The sequence below is a fragment of the Chrysochloris asiatica genome, unplaced genomic scaffold, assembly GCF_000296735.1.
Source record: "Chrysochloris asiatica unplaced genomic scaffold, ChrAsi1.0 scaffold00039, whole genome shotgun sequence".
Taxonomy (NCBI): domain Eukaryota; kingdom Metazoa; phylum Chordata; class Mammalia; order Afrosoricida; family Chrysochloridae; genus Chrysochloris; species Chrysochloris asiatica.
The window spans coordinates 16466792-16493169 of NW_006408557.1; the positions used below are offsets into that span (position 1 = coordinate 16466792).

Sequence of the window (26378 nt, forward strand, 5' to 3'; positions counted from 1 at the left end):
ATGGATTGGTCAAGTGGCAGCATCAATGGACTCAAGCATGGCAACAGTAGTGAGGTTGGCTCAGGATCGGGCAGTGGTTCATTCTGGTGTGCATAAGGTCACTACGTGTCGATGGCACCTAACAACAACAATGTTGGTGTATTCTTAAGTTCTCTCCAGTTGCCGCCTTGTAGGTGTGATAAGGATATGGGCTTCTCTTTTCACTGCTCTTACAGCTCAATTCAGTGTTTTAACAGACCACTGGTGTTGGTGGTGCTGCTCTGCTGTATAGCAGCTGGTATTGGCTCTTGCCTAGGTATGGGGTTTATAGAGTGCAATTGTAGCTTGGCTGCATGGCTGCAATTTCTGTGTCTCGTTGGGCTAGGCAAGAAGAAAAGAGCTACCCCTAGATAGAAGGAGGACTTAAAAATCCCAGACACAAAATATTGCCCAAAAAAGTACTACAACAAAATATGAGTAAAATTTTACCATCACCTTATGACCTCTTGCCTTCAAATCCACCTGAGAACTTTCAAGGTATCCCTGGTCTACCTTATGATGTAACTCAAGGTTTTATTTGTCACCTTTTTTCTCCCCCCTTTTTTTCTTCACTCCTGAAGTCTGTTCAGCTGTTTCTCCTAATGAGAACCAGACCAGAGTTGGCCAGACCCACTCTGGAAGACACTCCTGTTGCAAATGCTTCCTGCTGACTCCTTCCATTCTCTGGTTCTGTGCCTAGTGATCTTTGCTATGTAGATCCTTTTGCTTGTGTAGCAGGACCTTTCTCGTGGTGTCCACTCATTTATGTCTCTGGTCTGGTCCTGAGAATGGAAATGAGTAGACAGGACAAAAGGAAAGAATGAAAAAGGAAAGTTCACACCTTTGTCTCTGTCAGTCCTCTGAGACGGGAGCTCTCTCTTGACTCTGTATCCACTCCCATTCAAAATGGTTGCAGTGGGATACGATGGCAGCCCCAAATCAGAGGCCACCTCCTTTCTTGCTCTGCTCCAAATCCTACTCCTGCTAAGCACACGATCCCCTTGTTTATTCCTTTATTTGAAGTTCAGAGTTGCAGGACTGTCCTCAAAATCTGTTTCATCTGGAATTCCATGTATTTACTTGTAGTGATCTACACAATCTTCCTTTCTAGTCTGCCATCAAGCCCTACCTCTGAGTTTAATCTTATTGGTTTTCCTTTGTAGGAAACATTTTTTTCCCCTTTGCTGCTTTCAGGTTTCTTTCCTTGTCTTTGATTTTGGAGATTTGATTATGATGTATCTTGGTGATTTTCTTTTGTGGTCTATAATGCCTAGGGTTTGCTCAGTTTCTTGAATGCTTATCTTCTTTTCTTTCATGATGTTAGGGAAATTTTCTTCTAGCAGCTTTTTGACTATCTTTTCTGTTTTTCTTTGTCTCTTCCTGTTCTGGAATTCCGATCACCCATAGGTTATTCCTCTTCATGGTGTCCCAAATGAATCTTAGACTTTCTTCAGAGATTTTCATTCTTTTTTTCTGATTTTTCTTCTAGCTTACCAGTACTGTGAGATTTATCTTCAAGCTCACTAATTCTGACTTCCATTGATTCAGATCTACTCCTTTGTCCTTTAAGTGTATTGTCCACTTCTGATATTTTTGTATTAATCTTCTGTATTTATGTTTGCAGGCTTTTTATTGTCTCCAATCCTTTATCTATTTCTTTTTATTGTTCCTGTAGCACTTTTCTGAATTCTTCCTTTTCTTTTTTTCGGCCTTTTTAATCAATGATTTGGAGGTACCTAAATATCATTCTCCTAGTATTCTTTTTCAGGTAGTTCCAATGCCTGTTTTTCCTCAAAAAATTTTCTAGCTCTGCCTTTTTGTTGTTTGTTTGAGCTACTCTGTCTTGTTTCTTCATGTGAACAGATTTTTTTTTGCTGATTCCAAGGTATTTTGGTGTTGATGTATTTGTATTAAGTTGATGAGTCTATGTTTGGCACTTACCAACTGTCTCCTGGTAGCTGTGATGGATCAAGAGGTAAGCGATGCACTATTATTTTTGTACAGCTAATTTCAGAGTGGATTCAGCTCATATTGGTTGTAGTCACTGAGCTGGTATATAGCAATAGAATTGGCTCTTATCCAATTGGTGGGGCTACAGAACATATGGCTGTGACTTGGTCGCATGGTAAAATTGCTTTTTTCTGTTGGGTGAGGCAAGAAGAAAGGAAACAAACAAAGAAACCAGCCAAACAATAGTAAAAAAAAATGAAAGTCAATAGCTTTGTCTCCACCTGTAAGCAGTATGCTAAACTGTCTACTGGCTTCTTGCCTTCACAGCCACCCCAGAAAATGCAAGATGTCTATGCTGTGCTCAGCAGGTCTGCACAGATCACCAGCCCTCTCCCCTCCACCCCCACTTTTTTTTTTTTTTTTTTTAATTTACCTTACGCTTCTGTTCAGCCACCTCTCCTATAAGAGCCATTTCAGGGCTAGCCAGTGTTGACTTCACAGGTTTGGAGTAGGGCCCGCCTTAGCAGTGTTATTGTAGATATATCCTCTCTGGGGCTCACAACCTCATTTACCACCTCTGTGTGGCTCTGACTTCCTGGAAAGTGGGAGTTTCCCTGGGGGCGTGTGCTGGTGGAGGTCAGCCTCACCTTTGGTCACAGGGGAATGTGAGGAACTAGAGGGGAAAAGGAAGAAAAATAAATCACACCTTTGTCTCCGGGAACCACAGGTAGGTTTCTGCAATGTGAATGTTTTCTTGTCTCTAAAGACACTCATGAACTCTCAAGATGAATGTGGAAGGTCCTGTTGGCCACCACAGCTCAGCAGTCACCTCTTCCTTTGCCGCGTCTGCTCAGTTCTTTCTTCCAGTAAGCACTTGATTCATTTTTCTACATCTTCCTCTGAAAGTTCAGTGTTGTAGGACTGTCCTCTTCATCTGCCTCATCCAGTTTTCCATAGCCGTGCTGCAGAGGGTCCACATAGCTTTTCTGACTAGTCCACCATCTTGCCCCACCTCCTTAATTTGCTCTATTTTCTGGTCATTTAAGGTAGAAACCCTATACAGGGTCCCTATGGATCAGAACTAATTCAATAGCATTCAACAAAGGTGGAAGCTTAGTCATTGATCTGATTCCTTTTATCCTAATTACTGCTATGGATTTTCCCCTAAGTAATACTTAGCTTCATCTCACAAATTTTGATACATTTTGTTTTCATTTTCACTCAGTTCAAAATATTTTCTAGTCACACCTTTTATTTATTTCCTTGGCTATTTAGCGGTGTGATGTTTAGTTTTCAAACATTTGGATATTTTCCAAATATCATTCAGGTATTGATTTCTAAGTTAATTCCATTGGTCAGACTGCAAACTTGAATCCTTTGTATTTTCTGAGACATGCTTCAAAGTCAATTCCTCATGTGCTCTTGGCTTCTGCTAATCCCCATTCATTGCTCCTGGGTTTTTTTCTTCCAGTTTTTCAAATTATTTGTTTTTGTTGTTGGTTGCTTTGAGTTGGTTCTGATTCATAGTGATCCTGTGCACAACAGAAATACTGCCCGATCCTTCGCCATCCTCACGTTTATTCCTATGTTTGAGTTCATTGTTGCAGTCACTGTGTCAGTCTATGTTGTTTAGGGTCTTGCTCTTTTTCACAGTTGTGCACATACACTTTAAATTAGATTTCCTAGTTCTGGAGCAAGTAATTTTTTTTCTCTCTCATGTTTTATTGTGAATTATATGATAGTTTACATGAGAGAACTTTAGTTTTACATTCATTCCACCGTATATCATTTCATTGCCATGGTTCCAATCCCCTCCATGCATCATCAACCGACCAAAGGGTATACCCTACAAACCCGCCCCCTACACTCCCTCACACCCCCCCCCTGCAGTCTTCAGCACACAGTCCCTCTCCCTCTCTAGATCCAAAGTCCCCAGCCGCTTCATCACTCCACGTCATCATCTCTGCCTCTATCTCGGGCCTCGCTGCTTCTCTGGGTAGGGTCCCACTCTCGGCTCTTCCTGGACCAAGTGATTTTTACCTGTTTGTATTTTTATTGAGAATATACTGCATTTATCAATTAACTTAGGAAAACTAAAACTTTATGTTGTTGAGTATTTCTATTTAAAAACTATATTTTTCATCTATGGTATGGTGCATTTACTTAATCTTCTAAGTCTTTGTAATTTCTTCTAATCATAGTCTTCATAATTTCCACGAAATGATTGAGTGGGACAATGCATTAGACTGGTTAGTTTTGCCATTCTTCTAGGTTTAAAAGGAGTGTGGTGTAATGAATTATTTACTGTCTCTTCTGGCCATAGTCTGTAACTCCCACCAAGTAACATTTCTTCCCTGCTGGGTCTGGGTAAGAGAAGGTGGGAGAAGATACTGATAGGATGACATGATTCCGCTGTGGAAGTTAGCAGAGTTTATTGTAATTGTAAAAACTTGAAACTTTAGCATGGGTTAAATTTCGGAAGCTGGAGGGGGCAATCTCACTAACATCAAAGAAGAGCTAGGAAGGGAACACATCCTTTGGACCTTGAGATCCCTGCACATTGAAACTCTTCAACCCGGGGACTGAAACCTTTGTCACCAGACAAATGGCAGAGGAGCAGAAGCAGCAGAACTAAGAACCAGAGCACAAAACAGAGCAAGTAAAGCTGAGTGACTTTGGGCAGAAGGCTTGTTTGCCGAGTGGGCTTAAGTGGCACTTAAGTGGAGGAGCTAGATTTGCTGATCCATGGAGCTAGACCTAGTGCCTTCAGGTGTAGTGGTGTATCCTGTGGGCATTTATCAGCAGCTGACTGAAACAACTGTGCCTGAGCGGTTTTGATCCAGTATTGTAACCTGTTAATGTCCCTAATAAACCCCGTAACTGTAAGTATGGTGTCTTGAGTTATGTGTGGCTGGTGCAACAGATTATTGAACCCAGCAGAGCAGTACAGTGCTGTGAGATGGATGGTTGATGTCAGAATAAGATAAAGAAGGTTAGGAGGATGAAGGCATGTCTGACCTCCATCTGAGAATTGGCTGTGGACTGTGGTTTAATTCTCCTTTCCCTTTGTGAAGCTGGAGGTGGTCAGACACCATCTCCAAGCCATTTGAATACTATCTGTTTGTACTATCCCATAGTGCCTTATCATTTTTCTCATTTGTGCATATATAGTAAATGTACAAAAAGACAAGCAGGATCTCCTTCAGTGTAGTTGGTACCTCTTGGAAGAGAAAGGGGGTAGAAATATAATAGGGTCTTTATCTCTATTTAAATTGCTTTAAATACATCAAAATGCTATTTTTTATTTCATCTAGTTGGTGGATACATGGGTTTTCCCTACTATAACTATTTTTCTATATATTTGAAATATTTTACAATGAAATAATTAAAAACAAATTTGGAAGTTATATAAATCTTTAATAGAAAAAAATCTATTGTAAATACAGTGACTCTTTTCATAGTACAGCAGTGCATTCAGGTAAACCAAATAACCATAATTTTTTGATATAAAGCTATACTTTATACTATCTTTTCTGTTGTTATTTATTTTTTTTTACACACATAGTACAATTTCCAGTGTGAAGAAATTTCAATGACAAAAATATTAATTTGCAATAAATATATCATCCACAAGTTCACAGGCCTAATCACTATGCATATATTCATACATGGTGGAGCAGTTCCTAAAGAAGGAAGTTACCCTTTATTGCCAAGTTGCCAGTCCAAAACATGAATAACAAAATGATAAAGCTGTGAGCTTTAAGGTCATGGTTTCATGGGCCATCTCAGTTAATTGGCTCAGGATGTGTACAGTGCTTCTCTTCTGCCTTCTAGTTTACTTGTAAGTAACCATCCAAGGCACAACAATTGTTCTCTATTCACCTAGAACAACAGAGGGAGAAGAGGAATCAGGACTAGGAGGAGGAGATGGAATGTATGACGTATTGCCACTATGACAACAGCTTCCTTTGCCATGAGACCAGATGCCTGGGTACCATTACTGAACATTTTGATCAAAGATTCCATAAAAAATCCTGATCAAAAGGGGAAAAATGCAGAACAGAATTTCAAATGAACTCTAGAATTTCTGGAGTCCTGGAGTGTAGATGAACCCCTGAAACTATTATCTCGAGATCATCTTTAAACCTTAACCCAAAACTATTACCTTTAGTATCCTAAAACCAAACAATGTTAAGTGCTGTTGAGTCGGTGCTGACCCATAGTGACCCTGTATAGGGTTTCCTATACAGGGTGAGCTTGAAATCCTGATTTTGCAGTCCAGTGCATTAACCCTCCCTACCACACCAGGACTCCAAAACCAAAAAATAGTTTAGCTTAACTAGTGAAAACTATCTGCCTTGAGTATTATGATCTTTTAAGAACTATCTATATGGGATCAAACTGACAACAACAACTCAGAAGATTAGATAGGAACATTAGGGTTCCATTTACATACTGTCTGTGATGGCTTTTGTTAATGAGGAAGGAACAATTCAGGAAAGGAGGGTGACAATGGTTGCACAACCGGAAGAATGATCAATGTCAATGACACCTGTAGGAACTGTTGAATTGGTGCATGCTTTGCTGTGTGTATCCTCAACAACAAAATAAATAGAATTTAAGTTTAAAAACAGACAAACAAACCCAAAAGTCAGTAAAGGAAAACCATGAGCCCTAATTCTGCATTTTAACCCTTGTTGTCATAGTCAAAAGGACAATATTGGAATTAAGTTTATTTTAACCCATTTTCTCTTTCAGTCTTGGCTTAGTGGCAAAATTGGGAATTTTATAAAAATGTGGCTTGTCCAGTATGTGTATTTCTCTAGCATCATGCACAGATATTTGTTAGGTGTTTCTGGAATGGGCCAAGAGTCACAATCATCATATTCTTGAGAATGCATGGCCAATGAACCAAAGGAAGTTATGACATCACAGTAGTTTCACTTTAAAAGAAGTTCTTTTCAGAAAAAATTACAGGAAAATAAGCAGTCTTCAAACAGACAGAGATGCTGGAGCAATCTTAATGATTAATTTGTTGAGAGCTCTGTTTTTTTCTTCCAAGATGAGATTGTTTTTCTCAGTCTCTCTTTGCTTCTCTTCAGTGACCTGCAGGTCTCTCATCAGGTGTGCATTCTCCACATAAAGCTCCTTGAGCAGCAAACTGGACTTTGTATTTTTTTCACACTAGAGAAGGAAGAGAGGCACACTTTACTGCGGGTCTAATGTAGGAATGTTAGCCCTCCTCCTTCTATCCTTCCACATTTGTTGAAATCATAATTTTAAGTTTTTAAGGAATTAACACAAGTATTATATCTAATGACAACTCTTGTTACCCTGAAGTGAGGCAAAATATTAAGAATGTGATGAACTGTAGTGGAGACAATTTAATGGAAATTATAAGAATAATTTTAACATAAGATGGTGACCTTTTCAACAGTCCTTAGACTGTAAAACAATGAAATTGCCAAGATTGCCAACGTTTGGTTCATTTCAGCATGCTTTATTGCCCTATTTATCTCCCAGGGCTCACTGTGCCACTGACCCCTACCACTGTTGCCTGGAGTGTGAGCTGGATGCCATACACACACAATCTTGCAGATGAGAGTGAGTAGAATGACTAACCTTGGCAAAAGCCTCATTTAAAATACAAAGGTATGGGGATCCCATCAAAACCAAATTCACTTGTTGGACATTTGATCACTAAATGTTCCTATATGCCGTGCCCTGCCTCTGTGCTGTGCAGCACATATTTTAACAGCTAGAGATCAGTAAGAAGCAAACATAGTATGGCAAGTAGGAGAAGTGCTAAGAAAAGAAAACCAAGCAGGAGACAGCAGAAGGGCTGCTATACTGGTTGGGGGAACTGTGGTGGTTAATGTGATGTATCAACAGTTGTTTGGTAGGTGCTCTTTGATAGTGTGGACTTCTGGTGTAGCTCTACAGGATCAGCACTGGACTGTGAACCACAATGTTGGCAGTTCAAACCACCAACTGCTCCCTGGAAACCCTATACAGGGTCCCTACGAGTTGGAACCGACTCAACAACACGTAACAACTTTAATAATGTAATTATATTCCATTTTGTGCTCTGATGAAAAGGACAATTGCCTTGAGGTTTGGTTTCCTTTCATTATATAAGTGAATGTGTTAGCAAAGCTTGCTCTCTCTTTTGACCCTGCAGTATTGTTCCTTGACCTTTAGTTCTTATAAGCCTGAAGAAGTCTCCAGCCTACCACTTGACATGGAGATTTTGGAATCACAGGTCTTGCAGTTCTATGAGTCAGAAGAAGTCTCCAGCTTGCCACACAAATTTGGGACTTGCCAGCCCCACAACTGTGTGAGTCCTTTCCATCTCTCTCTGTATTTACAAATACGTTTGACTAATTTGTTCCTCCAGAAACTCCAGACTACGATATTTGGTACCAACAGTGATTATAGAGTTTATGGAGCAAGCAGAAAGTAGCTGGAGCTCAGTGGCAGCAACTGGGTCCTGAGGTCTCCTGTGGAACAACTGACTTGAACTGCTGCGTCTTTTTTCTGAGGGAGTCACAACAAAGATGTGGCATACTGGATTTGAAAGCTATAACAGTTTCTCCAATGGTGGCATCAGTGGCTACACACAGTCAGAGGTGGCCTATATTAAATGCAACTGAAATGCCAGAACTGCCTTGGTGTACTGTAGAAGGTATCCAAAAGCTTTAAGAAATTGGAACATTAGCATAGACTTACCATGTTGGACCCACCTACATACTCGGGGAGTGCCAAAAGGACACACCTTTTACTCACCACAGCTGTGAGAAGTGAATTTGTGAAGGGAGCCTCTGAATCCTTGAAGACCACTGTGACTGTTCTTCTATGTAGGTCAGATATTACAGGGAAACTTTCCTCACTGAACCAGAAAATCTAACTGTAATGTGGATGATTGGATCTTGGATGGCAGGAGCCAAGTGGCAATAATCACAAAGACAAGATGGGCATGGTTGTCGAAATGGACAGTAGAGTCAAAGCAATAGAAAAATTTGACTCACATGGACTTATGGTTTTGGCTAATTAGGCCTGGATGAGAAACCTACTAAATATTTGTTTTATCTGTACAAGCAAAAGAATTTAAGGTCCAGTGAATGACAGTCTAATCTCAATCATCAAAATAGAGGCACAGTCCCTAAATCAATTCCCAGATTTAAGCCAGTTTACAGTCTCACAACCCATTGAATGAAGGGGAGGCCAGGTCCTCTTGATGAAGAACCCAACTATACTCCCAAAATTTATGCAGCAAAATTATTATACACAATCTTTCTCTCAGGTTTTCCCAAAGGGCACAATAACCTTTTACAAGGGTGACTGTTCACTGAGGAAAAGGAAACAAATCAGACTTGAAGGGGACTATTGAACACTGGCTCTAAACTGGTAACAATTCCAGGAGCCCCAAAATGTCACTGTGGCCCAAGAGTCAGAGTAGAGACATATGGAAGTCAGGTTAATAATAAAGTCTTATCTCAGGTCCAACTCAGTGGGTTCAGAGAGTCCCTGCAACCATCCTGTAATAATTTCTCCAGTTCCATAATGTCTAATTAGAACACAAATATTCAGCAATTGGAAGAACCCCCACATTGGATCCGTAGCATGTGGAGTAAGGTGAGATGATACAACCTTGCTTGCTGAAAGTGAAGAGGAGTTGAAATACTTGGTATGGGTTGCACCTCAATATAAAGAAAACAAAAGTCTTCATCACTGGACCAATAAACATCCACATAAATGGAGAAAAGATTGAAGTTGTCAAAGACTTTGTTTTGCTTGGATCAACCATCAACACTCGTGGAAGCAGTATTCAAGAAATCAAATGACGTATTGCATCAGGCAAATCTGCTGCATAAGACCTCTTTATATTGTTGAGAGCAAAGATGTCATCTTGAGAACTAAGGTGCACCTGACCCAAGCAATGGTATTTTCAATAACCTTATAAGGAGCTCTGGTAGCATAGTGGTTACAAATTGGGCTGCTAACCTCAGGGTCAGCAGTTCGAAACTACCAGATGTTCCGTGGGAGAAAGATGAGGCTTTCTGCTCCCGTAAAGATTTACAGCCTCGGAAACCCTGTACAGGATCACTATCAGTTTGAACCGACTCCACGACACATAACAACAACATATTGAATAAGGATGAATAAGGAAGATCGTAGAAGAGTTTGAGTTATGGTGCTGGGGGAGAATATTAAAGGTATCATGAACTGCTAAAAGAACCAACAAATCTGTGTTGCATGAAGTATAGTCAGAATGATCCTTGGAAGCCAGGGTGGCCATACTTTGGACACATTATCAGGAAGGACCAGTATGTTTGGTAAGGTGGAGAGTTGGAGAAAAAGAGGAAGACTCCCAACAAAGTGCATGGGCACAGTGGCAGCAGCAATTGGCTCAGGTGTAGCAATGATTGTGAGGATGGCACAGGACCAGGCTGTGTTTTGCTCTGTTGTGCATAGGGTTGCTATGAGTCAGTACTGACTTGATGGCACCTAATAACATCACCCATTTTGAATTCATTTGCTTGTGTGACACAAAAGCTGGATTACCACTCTCTCCCATTATCTGTCAATTCCACTATGCCATAATTTTTTTGAAGGTCTCTTACATACCTTCGCTTTCCAACCTCAGAGATATACCAGCTCTTTAGCTCTATATCATAATTTAGTCCACAGGGAACCTAGTAACCTTTCCTCTCCACAAAGTATCACACTTGCTCATTACATTGATGACATTATGCTGATTGGAACGAAAAAGGAAGAAATTTCAACAACTCTAAAATTATTGTTAAGATATTTGCATGTAAGAAGGTGAGAAATTAACTCAACAAAAATTCAAAAGCCTTTCATCCTCACTGAAATTTCTAGGGATCCAGTGGTGCTTTGAAATATTCTTTTTAAGTTGAATGAGTTGTTGCATCTGTCCCCTCCTACAACTAAAAAAAGAGGCATAATAATGCATGCTGAGCCATTGGATTTTAGAGGCATTGTATCCTTCATTTGGATGTGCTACTCTTGCATACTGACAAAGTGATTTAAAAAGCTACTAGTTTTGAGTAGGGCCCAGAACAAAAGAAGGCTCTGCAACAGGGCCAGACTGCCATGCAAGCTGCTCTACCACTTGGACCATATGATCTGGTGGATCCAGTGATGCTTAAAGTGTTGATGAAAGATAATCTTTGGCAGGCGCCTATTGATGAATCACAGCACAGACCCTTAGGATATTGGAGTAGAACGCTGCCACCCTCTGTGGTATCTTGAATTTACTTCATATGGCTTTTCTATTTAAAAGAAATTTTCTTAATTTCCACCAAGTGATTGGGTGGGACTATGCAAATAAGGTATACAGGACTCTAAGACTGAGATTGGTTAGTTTTGCCATCCTACTAGGTTTCCAAGGAGCCATCTTAGAAAGAGGAACAGACAATCCCAGGACCTTCCAGAAAGACAAGCATGACTGGAATGTGAGATCCCTACCTAGAAAAGCAGTGATAACAGAGGGAGTGGTGTGGAGAGACAGAGCAGCTGTAGACTTCAAAGCCCATGGACTGAGTAAAGCTGAGTGACTAGCTTTGGGTATTTACAGACTGGCTGAAAGAGCTTGGTAACAACACTTGCCCAAGCAGGGCAGAGACCCTGGGGCCACATGACTGAGAGGTCAAAGACAAGAGTGAAGTGTGCCTGCAGTATGGCAGACAAGAAGCGTTCCTGACTGGAGAACTGTTGTATACTGAGCTGTTTCTGATGCTGAATTGTACCCTGGTTCACTTTCCTAATAAACCCTATAATTGTGATTATTATTTTAAGTTCAATGTGGCCATTGCAATGGATTATTGAACCCAGATGTGAAGCAACGAGTGCTGTGGGAAGGAATGGTTGGTGTTAGAATAGGGTAAAGAAGTTTGTAGGGAGGAGGCATGTCTGAACACTTCATGGGAATTGGCATTGGACTGATTATGTGTTTAATTCGCCTTTCCTCTTGTGAAGCCAGAGGAAATCAGACATAGTCCCCACATGGTTTTTACACTCTCTGCAGATAACTGTTCTCCTTTTGAAAAACAGCTATGGCTTATTACTGGTCTTAGTAGTAAGACTGAATGCTTAATCATGGGCAATGAAATTTCCATGTAGACTGAAATAGCCATCAGAAACTGGGTATTTTCTAACCCACAGAGACATAAAGATGAATGTGCACAGCAGCACTCTATTATCAAATGGAAGTGGAATATATGAAATTGGCCTTTGAGGATGTCCTTAAGGTACAAGTAATTTGTATGAGTAAGTGGCCCAAATGCTCAGTCTCCACTCTTGTCACATAACTATCTTTCCCAGTCTGTACTCATGGGGGATTTCTTATGATCAGCTGAGTGAGGAAGAGAAAGTTCATGTCTGGTTTATGGATGGTTGTGAGCAGCGATATGCAAGAACCACCTGAAAGCCCCTTTCTGCATCCTCCCTGATGGACAGTAGTGAAGGGAAATCCAATCAGTGGACAGAACTTTCAGCAGTACACCTAGCTGTTCATTTTGCTTGGATGGAGAAATGGCTAGATGTGCTATTCAAAGCTGATTCATGAGCTGTGATCAACTGTTTGGATGGATGGTCAAGGACTTAGAAGGAACATGATTGGAAAATTGGTACCAAGGAGGTATGAGGAAGAGGTATGTGAATACACTTCTCTCAGCTGATCAACAAAGAAGATACCTGTGCCTTATTTGAATGCTCAACAAAGGATGATTTCAGCAGAGAAAGATCTGAACAATCAGTTGAATAGAATGGCACATTTTGTGGATACCAGTCAGCCTCTTTTTCTTAGCTACTCGTCATTGCCTAAGGGGCTTATAAATAACCATGGTGGCAAGTATGGAGGTTACACATGGGAACAGCAACCTGGACTTTCATTCACCAAGGCCATCTTGTCTATGATTACTTCTGAGTGCCAGATCTACCAAACGCAAAGACCAACACGAAATCCATGATATGGTACCATTCTTCAGGATGGTTAGCCAGCAACCTGGTGATAGGTTGATTACAATGGATGGCTTCCGTTATGGAAAGACCAATGTTTTATTCTTACTTGGATAGACCCTTACTCAGTATATAGAATGCCTTCCCTACTTGCAATGCCTCTGCTAAAACTACCATCTCATCTCTCATCTTACAAAATGCCTTATCCATCTTCATGATATCCCACATAGAATTGCCTCAGATCAAGAAACTCATATCATAGCAAATAAATTGCAACAATGGGCTGTGTTCATGGAATTCAATGGTCTTACCATGTTCCCCATGCTTTGTGATTAAAGTCAAGAGAAAACTATAGCAATCCAATTATGACATGACTACTAATGGCCTAAACCCTTTAGGAATGAAGGTTTGTGTCACTCCACCAGGTAAAAAAAGAATAAGATATTACCAGATGAGGTGCTTGCTGAGGGCAAATGGAATAGGAAACAGAGAGTTAAAGGAGGTAGAATTCTAAATACCATTTATGACCACATGACCAATAGTAGAAATGAAGACTACACTTTTTATGAGTATTTCTCCCCTGTTTTGTTGTATTCATATGTGTATGTGTATATGAAATTTCTTTGTTTTCTTCCCTTTCTTATCCGATTACTTATTATGAAATATAAGACATAAAAGGCACTAGTCCATTTTCAGATTTATGCTTGCTAGTTATGTTAGCCAGAAGTATGATTTATTGTTTTATTTATTTGAGGATTATGTCTGATTTAAGGAGATATGTATATATGCCAAGTTGTCAAGGGATGGATGGTGATTTAATGCTGTGTGTCAACTTGGTTAGGCTGATTCGCAGTGTTTTGGCAGGTGCTCTTCTACAATGTAAAATCACCTTCCTTTTTGTGATTTGATGTGAGCAGCCAGTAAGTTGGAAAGGGGTCTTGGGTTGTGGCCTGCTTCTAGTATATCAATGGATCTTATGGCAAAGCACTCTTCTGTTTTGTTACTTTGGATGATTTTTTAAAATTTGCATTTCATATATTATCCAGTTTCACATTCTCACTGGGTCTACAATTAACAATACAGAGTCTCCTAAGTGAAGACATTGAGACAGTCCCAGCTGCAGCTGAAGGGAAGCACTGGTAAGCTCACAGAACAAAAGAAACTTGCATAATTTTTCCTACATTTCACTTTTCTTAAAGTAACACCTGACTGATAAAAACCCCTCATTCCTGTAGAACACAGAAATCCTTTTCTTCATGCTTCAAACTAAACATTAAACTCATCTGATAGGACGAACAAGGTCTCTTTAATAATGAATTGCACACACACACACACACACACACCAAAACAACAACAAAAAATTCCTTTATAATGTATAAATATTTTGTTTCACTTTTTGGTTGTTTGGAAATTTGGAAAGAATAAGGACTAGTGAAGAGGAGGGGTGTGCTGTGGTGAGGTAAAGCAACAGAGCAGCAAGGAGTTTTGGATAGTTGTTGGCCCATATGAGAAGGAACTGGAGGGCCCGGATTTGGAAAAGTAAACACAATATATTTGCTGGGTTTTCGCTGTAGCTGTTTCAGCCTGTAAGTGTGTGCGGGGTGGGGCCATCAGGGCTTAACTGGCTGCAGAACTGAGTCCTCACTGGGTGAAGGGTGTGGGGAGAGGACAGAAGTGGCCAGGAGCTGTCGCTATGGTGCCATCAATGTAAGAACAAACTGTACACCCAAATATACATTAAGTTTAAGTGTCTTAAACTTTAAGCGTCAGGCCAGAAAACATGCAAAATGAGATGCCTCATTTCCTTGAAGTGGAGCTACCTAACAAGATTAGCAGGAGGTTGGCTCTTGCTTGGTCCCAGCAAGTCCTGAAAGGGGAGGGAGTGGTCTGAGGGTCCTAGCAAGAAGGTCCCTGAATCTTCCCATGAGGGCTTGGAGAAAAGCTTTGGGGAAGGGACAGGGTTAAGAAAGAGGAGAGACAGGAAATAGGCAGAAGTCTACTGAGTCAGGTTAAAATACACAGTCTTTTCACTTTACTTCTTGGCCCTGCATTCTTTTCATTACCTGGTCTATAATTCTTGTGATATACACCTGCAGAACTCTTCAGCCTGCCACCTGACTTGCAGATCTTGAATTCATCAGTCCCTACTATCCTATAAGCCTGCAGCAAGACCCATGGATTCGGGACTTTCAACCCCCCACAAATGTGTAAGGCATTGTCATGAACTAAATAAAATCTCTCTTTATACATATATAGAGCAAGAGAGTGGCTCATGAGGCTCTCAGTACAAACTCTCCAGGTAGTAGGAAGAGAAAGTGCAAAAGCCTTGAGGCTAGTGTGTGCCCGGAAGTGACTGGGTAGTAGCAGGCAGCCACTGGTGCTAGGGGGGTGTGATCTTGGCTTTCCCTAGACATAGAGGTAGTCAGAGCAGAATCTAGCAGAATATTAAAGACAATTGTGAAAAGGCTGGCTTTTACTGTGAGGGAGATGGGAAGGTAACATAGAGTCTAAGCTGAGAAGAGATAGGACATCAATTGTGCTTTGGAAATATGCTACAATTGTTGTGCTGAGCATAGATCAGGGTAGAAGTGTAAGGGTGGAAACAGGGAAACCTGAGAGATGGAAACAGATGAGGAGACTTAGACCATGATGAGAACAGTGCGGAGCAAGTGCTTGGAGCCTGTATATATTTTGAAGGCCAAGCTGCTGCAATCGGTGGACCTAGGGAGAGAGGAGTTACAGTGACTGAGCCACTGAACAGAAAAGGAAGGGGAGGCAGGTAGGACTGTGAGCCCAGACAACCATAGAAAAGGTGTTTATGTAGAGAAAAAGGCAGTCATTGGATCAGAGAAGGGAGTTCTTTAAAGTGGGGAAAAGAAGCACAGGTTAGCATTACTGATGGCTCTGACGATTCCGGGTTAGAGAAGGATACAGAGTAAGGAAGGAAAAAGAAAGAGGGAGGGAAAAGGAGAGACCGGAGGAGGAGGAGAAAGGACAAGAAGAAGAGGAATAGTAGAGCTGTGACAGGCATGGTGTCTGGTGTTCAGCAGAGGGACACTTTTTACAGAGGCAAAGATCGCTTGCCCACAGCTACAAGTAGGGAAGTATAAATATATGGGTGCCTTTTTATGTCTGTCTAATGGCTATGGGTCGGAACCAACTCGATGGCACTTAACAACAACAACAAACAATGGTTAGGGGATGCTACTGGCATTTAGCACCTGGTGGGCAGGAGTGCCAAATTTCCTACCAGGCACAGTACAGTCTACCTTCCCAAAATGCCAGCCTGGCTCTGCTTGAGAGATAGTCTGCTCAGATCCTCATTTCTGTTGAGTGGTCTTCCCTATCATCCAGACTCTCCAGTCCAGGAAAGTGTGCTTTCTAAGTGTTCTTCCACAGTCTTATTATCAGCTGTTTTCATTTCTAGAATGTAAGTTCCATGAGGGTTTATCTCAGGTCCACCTAGAACAATGCCCTGACACACAGGTGTTCAGTAAGCATTTGCTGAGCGATTGACTAATGAATAAGTAGCTTTCCTGAGATTATGTGAAAGCCTCAAAAAATAAATCTTAAAGCAATTCCTATAAGAAAATAAGCGCAACACACAAATATTATATAAGATATATACTTAGTAAAATCAGCTCTTCTATCAATTGCTTTTCATTACGAGCCTTGTGAAAAAACACTTTATATTCAAATATGAAGTTTAGTCAGAGCCCCAGATTCCTAATGACCATGAAATCCCTGAGCATGTGACAAGACGGTCTCCTCCTAAACCAAATGTGTGAACATCCATGAGGGAGAACTTTGCAAAAGGATGATGTTTGTGTGGAAATGACAGGAGCCCATCACTCACCTGGTCCTTCAACTCATCGACTTTTTCTTGTAGGAGCATTTTCATATTCGCCAAGATCATTTCCACCTCTTCCACCTGATCTTCTATAGCCTTAAGCTGATCCTCAAATACTTCCTGCTACAAAAGGTTGCTGATGAATAAATTGCTTTAAAAGACATCACTTCAATATACATTTAAAAGGCATTTGTGTACAGTGTCAAAGTCTGTGAGAGCTATTAGCTATGAAAGATGAGGCTGTCTCCATCAGGAGCCACAGGGATTGGTGCTTTGTATAGAAATCAGACAGTATGAAGCTAAATATAGGCTTACCATATCAAAATATCAGCAATTAGACAAGTATATTCAACAATGAATTGGTGGTGGTGCTTATGTGCTGTGGAGATGTTTCCGACTCATAGCGACCCTGTAAAGGGTTTCCAAGGCTGTAAATCTTTATAGGTGCAAAAAGCCTCATCTTTCTCCTATGGAACTGCTGGGAGTTTCAAACTGCTGACCTTGAGGTTAGTAGTCTGACTTGTAATCACTACACTACCAGAGTTCCTTAACAATGAATCAGGCAAGGTTAAAGTAATAGAAGTGTAGGTTTCATAACACTGAAGTGTTACAACAACAAAAAAGAGAAACAAAAAAACCCTGGGAGGGTTCATGTTCTAGGTTTTCTTTAAACTCAGGAGTGGCAAAGGGCTGTACTTTGAAGCTGCCATGGTGGGGGCTAAGGAGCAGCCGCCTTGGTCCTCTCACCCTCTTGCCAACCACCACTGATGCTTCACACATGGCCTCACCACACACCAACTTTAGTTGACATTTGTGGTCTCAATGCTCAGTGATAAGTCTGGGTGCAGGAACCTTCAGCCCCACAGACCCACCTGTTGAAACCAAATAACTACCTGTTCTCCTGATTCACAAGAGTGGGATCATCAATGAAGGCTAGGCCAACTCCAGAGAACCAGGTCATATGAAAAGGGGAGGAAACGCTCAGAAACTGATGTACTTCGGACATGTTAATAGGAATGACCATTTCCTGTAGGACATTATGCTTGGTAAAGTAGAGGGTCAGTAAAAAAGATGGACACGCTCAACACTTAATGAGTGACACACTGGCTGCATCAATGGGCTCAGGGACAGCAATGATTGTGAACATAGTGCAGAACCAGGCAATGTTTCATTTGGTTGTACACAGGTTAAATATGAGTTGGATCCTAAAACACATATGGCACTTAACTATATCACCATTATGAACATTTTGATCTAAGATTCTGTAAAAGAATTCTGATCAAAAGGGAGAAATACATAACAGTTTAAAAAATTCATGGACTCCAGATTTTCTGGATGAACCTCTGGAACTATTGTCCTGAGATAATCCTTAAACATGAAAGCAAAAATACCCCCTGAAATCTTAAAACCAAACAAAAATTTAGCTTAACTAGTAAACAATGTCTGCTTTGGATATTGTACTCTTTTACTAACTCTCTTTATGGGATTAAATTGACAACAGTAACTCCAAAAATTAGATAGGACCCTTAGGGGGCAATGAATTTATATTAATAAGGGAGTATTCAAATGAGAATGTTACAAAATTAAAGAATGTAATCAATGTACTAGATTCTGCATGTAGAGACTGTTGAAGTGGTGAATGTTTTGTTGTATATTCTCAACAACACAGAGAAATAAAATTTAAAAACAAAACCAAGGTTCATCCATGTTATGCGGTGGCTTGCGGCTTCTTTGTTATGCTTCAAGGTAGCATAATATTCCATTGTGTGTTTGTTTATCCATTCTTCCCTTGAGGGGCACTTAGGCTGTCTTCATCTTTTTGCTATTGTAAATAGTGCTGCTATGAACATTGGTATGCATATATATATCTACTTGTGTTATGGCTCATATTTCTTGTGGATAAATACCAAGTAGAGGAATTGCTGGATCATAAGGTATTTCTATTTCCAATTTTCTGAGGAAGTGCCATACTGTTTTCCAGAAAGGTTGGACCATTTTGCAATCCCATCCAGCAATGTAGGAGGTTCCCAGTCTCTCCACATCCTCACCAGCATTTACTGTCCTCTACTTTTTTTTAACTTAACTGTTCCATCTTCTTTTGATGCATTCTGCATCATTCAATATGCTGCCTATGGAATCCCTTGATATTGCAAGTTGAAGCTTGAATTTTTTTCCTTCAGTTCCTTCAGCTTGAATATTATGCGTTATACACATACGTATATTTCCTAGGTCTGTCTGCCACAAGGCACAATGAACACACTTGATTCCTAGATCCTGACTTCTAAATACCAGTCTTTACTAAGGAGCCAAGGGCTCCTCACAGTAATGGCTAGTTCCAGGGCTAAGTTAGAGAAAGTATTAAGTAAGCCTGAAACATCTTGTGGTCCCTGAAATTAAGGGAGTGTTCCAAGAAAAAGCAGGACATATCCAAAGCACACAGAAACCAGGCTCCCATTGACTAAACAAAGACAACTTGAGGATTTCATGATGGTAATATATAATAACAACTCAATGAATAAAATAGGAGTTGATGATAGTAATAAAACAACACATAAATGAATAAATGGGGGGGAATACTCTTTCTTACAGTAGAGTACCAATTTATAAATGTAAAAAAAATGATGGGATTAGATTGGCAACCACCACAGTAGTAATTTATTCAAGCAAAAAGCAAAGGATCAAAGTTAATGGGTTTTTGATGGGTAATGGGATATTTACATGGTCCCAAAGTATCTCCCCCCAGCACTCCTCATCTGTCAGTTTGTTGTGCTGTGGTGGTTTGTGTGTTGCTGTGATGCTGGAACTATGCCATGATTTTTAAAATACCAGCAGGGTCTCTCATGGAAGACAGATTTCAGTGGAGCTTCTTGACAAAGATGCACTAGGAAAGAGGACAGGCAGACTAATTCTGAACAAGAAACTGACAAATAGCAACAGAACACTATGTAAGACATAGTGCTGGAAGATGAGACCTTCAGGTTGGAAGACACTTAAAATATAAAAGCAGAAAAGCTGCCTTCTCAAACAGAGTTGAACATGATGACACGAATGGAGGAAAGTGTTCAGGACCTTCATTTGATGATGGGACAAACTCAAAATGAGGGGAAACAGCTGCAAACATCCACTAATAGAACATCAAATTTATGAAGTATGAATCTAGGTAAATTGCAAGTTGTCAAAAAATGAAATGCAACACATAAAGATCAATATCCTAGGAATTAGTGAGCTGAAATGCACAGATAATGACCATTTTGAAGCTAACAATCATATACTTTTGTTGTTGTTGTTGTTAGGTGCCATCGAGTCAGTACCGACTCATAGCGACCTTATGCACAGCAGAACAAAACATTGCCCAATCCTGGGCCAACCTCACTACTTTTGCCATGCTTGAGTCCATTGATGCTGCCACTTGGTCAATCCATCTCGTTGGGGGTCTTCCTCTTTATATTTTACTACGCCGGCAATGAAAAATTCTAGAGGAATGGTGTCACATTTATCATCAAAAGGAGTATTCCAAGATCTCTCCTGAAATACAATGCTGTTTGTGATACATATGCCTATAAGGAAGACAAGTTAATACCACTATTATTCAAATTTATGTACCAACAACTACATATAGCCAGTGATGATGAAATAGAAGAATTCTACCAACTTCTTCATTCTGAAATTGATTAAACATGCAGTCAGGATACATTGACCTTGAACATATCCTGCCTGAATTTAGAGACCATCTGAAGGGCAGATTTGATGCATTAAACACTAATGATCAAAGACCAGAAGAACTGTGGAACAAACATCATACAGGAAGAAAGCAAAAAGTCATTAAAAAGATACGACAGAAAGTAAAGACCACAATGGGTGTCAGAAGAGACTCTTAAACTTGCTTTCCAGTGTAGCAATTCGAAAGCAAATGGAAGAAATAAGGAAGAAAAAGAGCTGAACAGAAACAAAGAGTAGTTTGAGAAGACAAAGTATCATAACGAAAAGTGCAAAGACCTGGAGCCAGGAGATCAAACTTCATACTCAGAACTTCACAAGCTGAAAGGACGGAAGAAAAAAATTCAATTCTTGGCTTGCAGTGCTGAAGGATTCTAAGGGTAAAATATTGAATAATACAGAAAGCATAAAAAAGATGAAAGTTCTAGAGTTATTGTACTAAAAAGAAATGGTCGATGCACAACCATCTCAAGAGGTGGCATGTGATGAGGCATTGATGGTACTGAAGGAAGAAGTCCACACTGTACTAAAGGCATTGGTGAAAAACAAGGCTCCAGGAATTGGTGGAATACAACCTGAAATCTTTCAACGAATTGATGAAGCACTGGAGGCACTCATTCACCTATGCCAAGAAATTTAGAAGACAGTTACCTGGCCAACAGATCAGAAAAGAGCCATATCTGTGCTCATTCCAAAGGGAAGTGACCCAACAGAATGCAGAAATCATCAAACAGTATTATTAATATCACATGAAAGTAAAATTTTGCTGAATATAGTTAAAAAACAGCTGCGACAGTGAATTGCCAGAAATTTAAGTAGGATTCAAAAGAGGATGTGAAACAAGGAATAGCACTGCTGATGTCAGATAGATCTTGTCTGAAAGCAGAGAATACCAGAGGCAGTCATTCAAACAGAATAAGGGGTACTCAATGGTTTAAAACAGGAAAAATGTTCACCAGGGTTGTGATTTTTCACCGTATGTATTCAATCTGTATGCTGAGCAAATAATTCAAGGATCTGGATTATATGAAGAAAAACATGGCATCAGGATTGAAGGAAGACTCATTAACAACATGCATTATGCAGATAATAAAACCTTGCTTGCTGAAAGCAAAGAAGATTTAAAATACTTACTGATGAAGATTAAAGACTATAGCCTTCAGTATGGGTTGTAAGTCTATATAAAGAAAACAAAAATCTTCACCACTGGACCAATAAATAACATGATAAATGGAGAAAAGACTAAAGTTATCAAAGACTTCATTTTGCTTGGATCCTCAATCAACACTCATGGAAGCAGCAGTCAAGAAATCAAATGATGTATTGCATTAGGCAAATCTGCTGTACATCTTTAAGTGTTCAAGAGCAAAGATATCAGTTTGAGAACTAAGGTGTGCCTGACCCAAGACATGGTATTTTCAATATCCTCACAAGCATGGGATTGTTGGACAAAGAATGAGGAATTCAGGCATTTGAGTTGTGGTAATGGACAAGAATACTGAAAGTACCAGAATGCTCCTTAGAAAGAAGTATGAGATTTAACTCTCCTACTTCAGACATGTCAGCAGGGACTAGTCCCTGGAAAAGGGCATCATGCTTGGTAAAGTGCAGGATCAGTGAAAAAGAGGAAGACCCCTAATGACATGGATTGACACAGTGGCAGCTGCAATTGGCTCAAGCAGAACAATTGTGAGGATGGCGTAAAACTAGGCAGTGTTTCGTTCCGATGTGGTAAGGTCACTATGAATTGTAACTGGGTCACAGGCACCTAACTATAGCCACAACAAAGTATCTACCCACAAAACACTGTGGAGAAAACTAGCCACTATCACTGTACTTAGGCAATCAAATAACTGGAAATAGGACAGATGATTGCACCCCTGGTAGGATTGTGCCCCTGTCAAAAATGCCTCATCTGAATCTAATCATGGAAAAACATCAGGCAAACCAAACTGAGAGACTTTCTACAAATACCACTGCTATCAAGTTGATTCCAACTCATAGTGACCGTGTGTAGGGTATCCGAAGTTGTAAATCTTTATGGGAGAAGAGAGCTCCATCTTCCTCCCATGCAATGGCTGGTGGGTTTCAACTGCAGGCCTTGTGGTTAGCAGTTCAGTGCTTATCCTTCAATGCCACTTGGGCTCCTTTTCTATAAAGTTATTGCATGTAATCTTCAAACATGTCAAGCTCCCCCAAATAAAGAATAGAATAATAAAAGGAGACTAAAAAGACACAATGCAAATGTCATCCATGATTCTGAGTATTATCAGGATGGCAATACCAAAATGGGGTCTAAAGACTGATGTACGTTATGTGTCCACGTTAATTTTCTGATTTTGGTGGTGGAGGTTGTTGATGGGGTGCAATGCATTCTGAAATCTTTCAGAAAAAAGTTCCACACTTTATTTCTGTAAGTGTTAAATTATTCTAAGCTTCACACCAGGTAGCAATACTGGACCTGTTTGTTGAACATTTTCATTTCAAAGCAGGCCTTGTTTTTCTCTTTCCTTAAAATATCAATTTCCTTCCTGTTGAAAGAGCAAAGTTAACAGTATCACTGCCCACTCAGGCTTCTCCCACATGCCCTGCTTTCCTATGGTACTGCTCTGTTCTCCTTTACACTATCACTGCTGCTGTGACCAGACAGTGAGTCCAAGCTTTCAGAACTAGAGGAAATTAGAAAGGTGACATTTTTTCCCAGGGCTTCAAATTGCTAACATAGTAACAAGATTCCCAGGTAATTCTTGTTGGTGTTGTTACATGCACTAAGTCAGTTCCAACTCATAGCAACCCTGCATAGGGTTTCTGCGGAGCAGTTGGTGAGGATGTCATTCTTACTGGGGTAAAAATGCAAATTCTCAGCAGGGGTTTGAATTGGAATGAACTGGTTCTAAGCTTGGATTTTTCAGATTTTTTAGAGGGGTAAGATGTCTTCAGAATCCTGGTGAGGCGCTGCAGGATAATTTGCTGGACTGCAAGATCAGTTTGAACCACAAGATCAGCAGTTCAAACTCACCAGCTGCTCCTCAGAAACCCTATACAGGGTCACTGTGAGTTGGAACCGACTTGACGCACTTAATAACAACAACAACAAGATGTTGCCAGTACTATAACAAAAGGAACATCCTCCATGACATTCCTCAAAAACTCAAATTATTGTTTTCTTAGGAAAGTATGTGAATAGTCACATCCAGTAACACAAATAGACTTGAACCACCTTACACCCATTAAGGTCTGTTGGGAAAGGGTTCTGGTAGCAAAGAGAAAATGGTTTCCATGGTTACTATGATTTCAGAACTGTTATAACAACAGTAATCACCTCTGGATCACTTACTCTACATTCTGTACTTCGGTCATCATGCCTATCAAGTCAACACTTCAGAGCCGAGCTCATGTTCAATCTCTTATTTTAAAAAGGCCAAACTGTCCTTAGATACGGCTGCAGTAGTGAAAGAATTCACAGATAGGTTGTTCCCCACTTTATCTCCACCCTTGCTCTAGCCTCAGTGCTCCAGGGCTCTTACCTCCCCCTGCAATACTGAAATCAATATACAGGAATGAACCTTGGAGAAAAGTCTAGCCACAACCATTACTGGGACATGAACAAATATATTCTACTTGCCTACACAGGTTCCAGGAGCACCTCTTGACTCTACAAAATGACTTCCTACTTGCTCCCCTCCCTTGGGTGTGATGTGGAGTATTTCTGTAGGGGTAGCAAAGTGCTGTATCTTGATTTCACAGGTAAATAGGATGAGTGTTGCCAGCTAGTTGCTAAATGTGGGGTGGGTGTGTGTGGGGGGGTGCTACCATGGTCATATGGCTCTTTGCCTACTTCTGAGATCAAAGTGCTCAGGTGCTGCCCACTGTTGGAGAGAGGCCATAGCCCTTTACATGCCTAGGTCAGAGGTCAACAAGGCTCAACCACTTGTGGTTTTCTGAAAGGTAAGATTGTAAGATACTATCTTTCTGAAAGGTAAGATAGTATCAATAACTTCTACGATCGTTCTACTGAGAGAAAAGAGAGCTCTTTCTGCTAAGAAGAAATGGGTCACAGGCCTGAAGTCAAGGTTGTAGAACCAAACAGGCCCTTACCTTTGTACATCATTTGTCCTTTCTGTAGCTTCAAGCTGTTGCTGAACCCTTTGCAGCTCATTTGTCAGCACCATGTTTTCTTCAGAAAGCCTCTGTAACTCAATTCTGCAAGCAAAATCGAAGAGAAAGTATGGTGGGACTCCCAGGAGCTGTCAGCAATATGCAGTTCATCTGTGTCTGGTCCTACAAAACAATTCTTCAGTGGACATTTCCACACTCTCAGGATGACACTGGGCACACTTTTCCTTTTGCCGTAACAAGGATCAACACATTCTGGGTTTTTTTCTCCCAAAAGCAAGCACCTTTGTTTTCATTTACTTTATGTTTACAAGTGACCTGTTTTAAGTCTTTTAACCTCCATGAGCAAGGTTAAGGATGATATCAATGTAAAATGTTGGATGTGAGACCTTAGTTCACTCTAAGGGATATTTGCTGCCAGTGAACTGCAGTGTGGGGCTTAGAACCACGAATGATCAGAGGACAAAATACATGGATACAAAATACAAAATACTGTCTTCAATACACATTCCACCCTCCTACGCTCCAAAGTCAGTACTAGAAGTAAAAACCTAGGAAGACACACATACAAATGCATGAAGAAACACATAATGCAAGGTGAATAGCTCACAAAGAAAAAACATGTGTGATCAACTTCTACATGAATGAAATTTGCCTGGAGTTACATTTGTTTCCTGACAAACAATTCTTACAGAATTAAGAACTTAGGTGCCATGGCAAGCACGTACCATCGATTTTTGACAGGTGAGTATTTTACCAACAGAGACTCCTAATGAGGCTGCTTAAAACTCATACTTACTGTCCTTAATACATGTGGATCTAGCTGATATTTATTTCCCCAAATAAGTCTCTGTGGCACCCTGTTTCCTTTCAGCTTTTCCAATCTCAAAGTACTCAAGGTTACATAATCATGTCATGCTTACTTTGTGTTTTATTTTTATAGTATCAAGCATAATTGCTCTGTCTGACTTCCTTTTATCTCATAAGGAACTAAGGAGAAAAATAGAAATCATGGGAATTTTAAAAGCAGCAAAAGGTTTAAAGCATAAATGTATTATGCATTTTGAAACTGTCACTCTGGCTCGCCTATGGAAAACAAACCAATTCAAGGCTTTTGTGTGTGTGTGGGGGGGGGGGGTTGGCTGGGGGAGGAATTCTACTTCTAGTTGCCTGGAGCCCAGATATGCTGAAGGTTGCCCACCCTTACCTGCCAAACAATCAAGACAGTGTGTGAAGCAACTATGAAATGTATAAATGCTCTTACAGAAGTCATGGAAACTTCCAAAGGCACCCCTGAAAACCCCAAAACTTGGAAGCTGAAGTCAAAGCTGTGAGCATTAGCAACACAAAGGTGAAGTTACTCTGAGGGATGCTATCGGCAGGATGAAGATGCTGCACTGCTGACTCAGCATTAGGCCAGTGCCTTGGAAGAAAGTTAGTCCTAGCTGGTAGCTCTCCATCTCTCTGTAAAGGCCATACCAATTCTCTCAAGAGAAAGGCATACCCTACTAAAGCTCCCAAGGACCCCTGCTAATCACAAGGTCCATAGTTGGAATCTACTAGTTGCTCCACAGGGAAGATGAGGATTTATGTTCCCATAAAGATTTAGAAACCCTAAAACAGGATGCCTATGAGTCAGAACCAATTCAGTGATATACAACCACCACCACAAAAGCTCCCAGGACTCCCAGAGATTAGCATTAAGCACACAAAAGCTCACAATCAAAGATCATCAAAACAAGAC

At 40.4% G+C, this 26378-nt stretch overlaps 1 protein-coding gene across 1 annotated transcript in view; it reads right to left on the bottom strand.

Annotated features, from left to right (window-relative positions):
• Positions 1-6960: 6960 nt before the first annotated feature.
• NINL (ninein-like) overlaps positions 6961-26378 on the bottom strand; it is a 99263-nt gene continuing 79845 nt past the window's right edge. The window contains exons 17-20 of the mRNA XM_006860759.1: positions 24617-24721; positions 22962-23049; positions 16808-16924; positions 6961-7152 (exon numbers count right to left, since the gene is read on the bottom strand). Of these exons, the coding sequence (XP_006860821.1) occupies positions 6961-7152; positions 16808-16924; positions 22962-23049; positions 24617-24721 (502 nt within the window). The remainder of the gene's footprint in view (positions 7153-16807; positions 16925-22961; positions 23050-24616; positions 24722-26378) is intronic.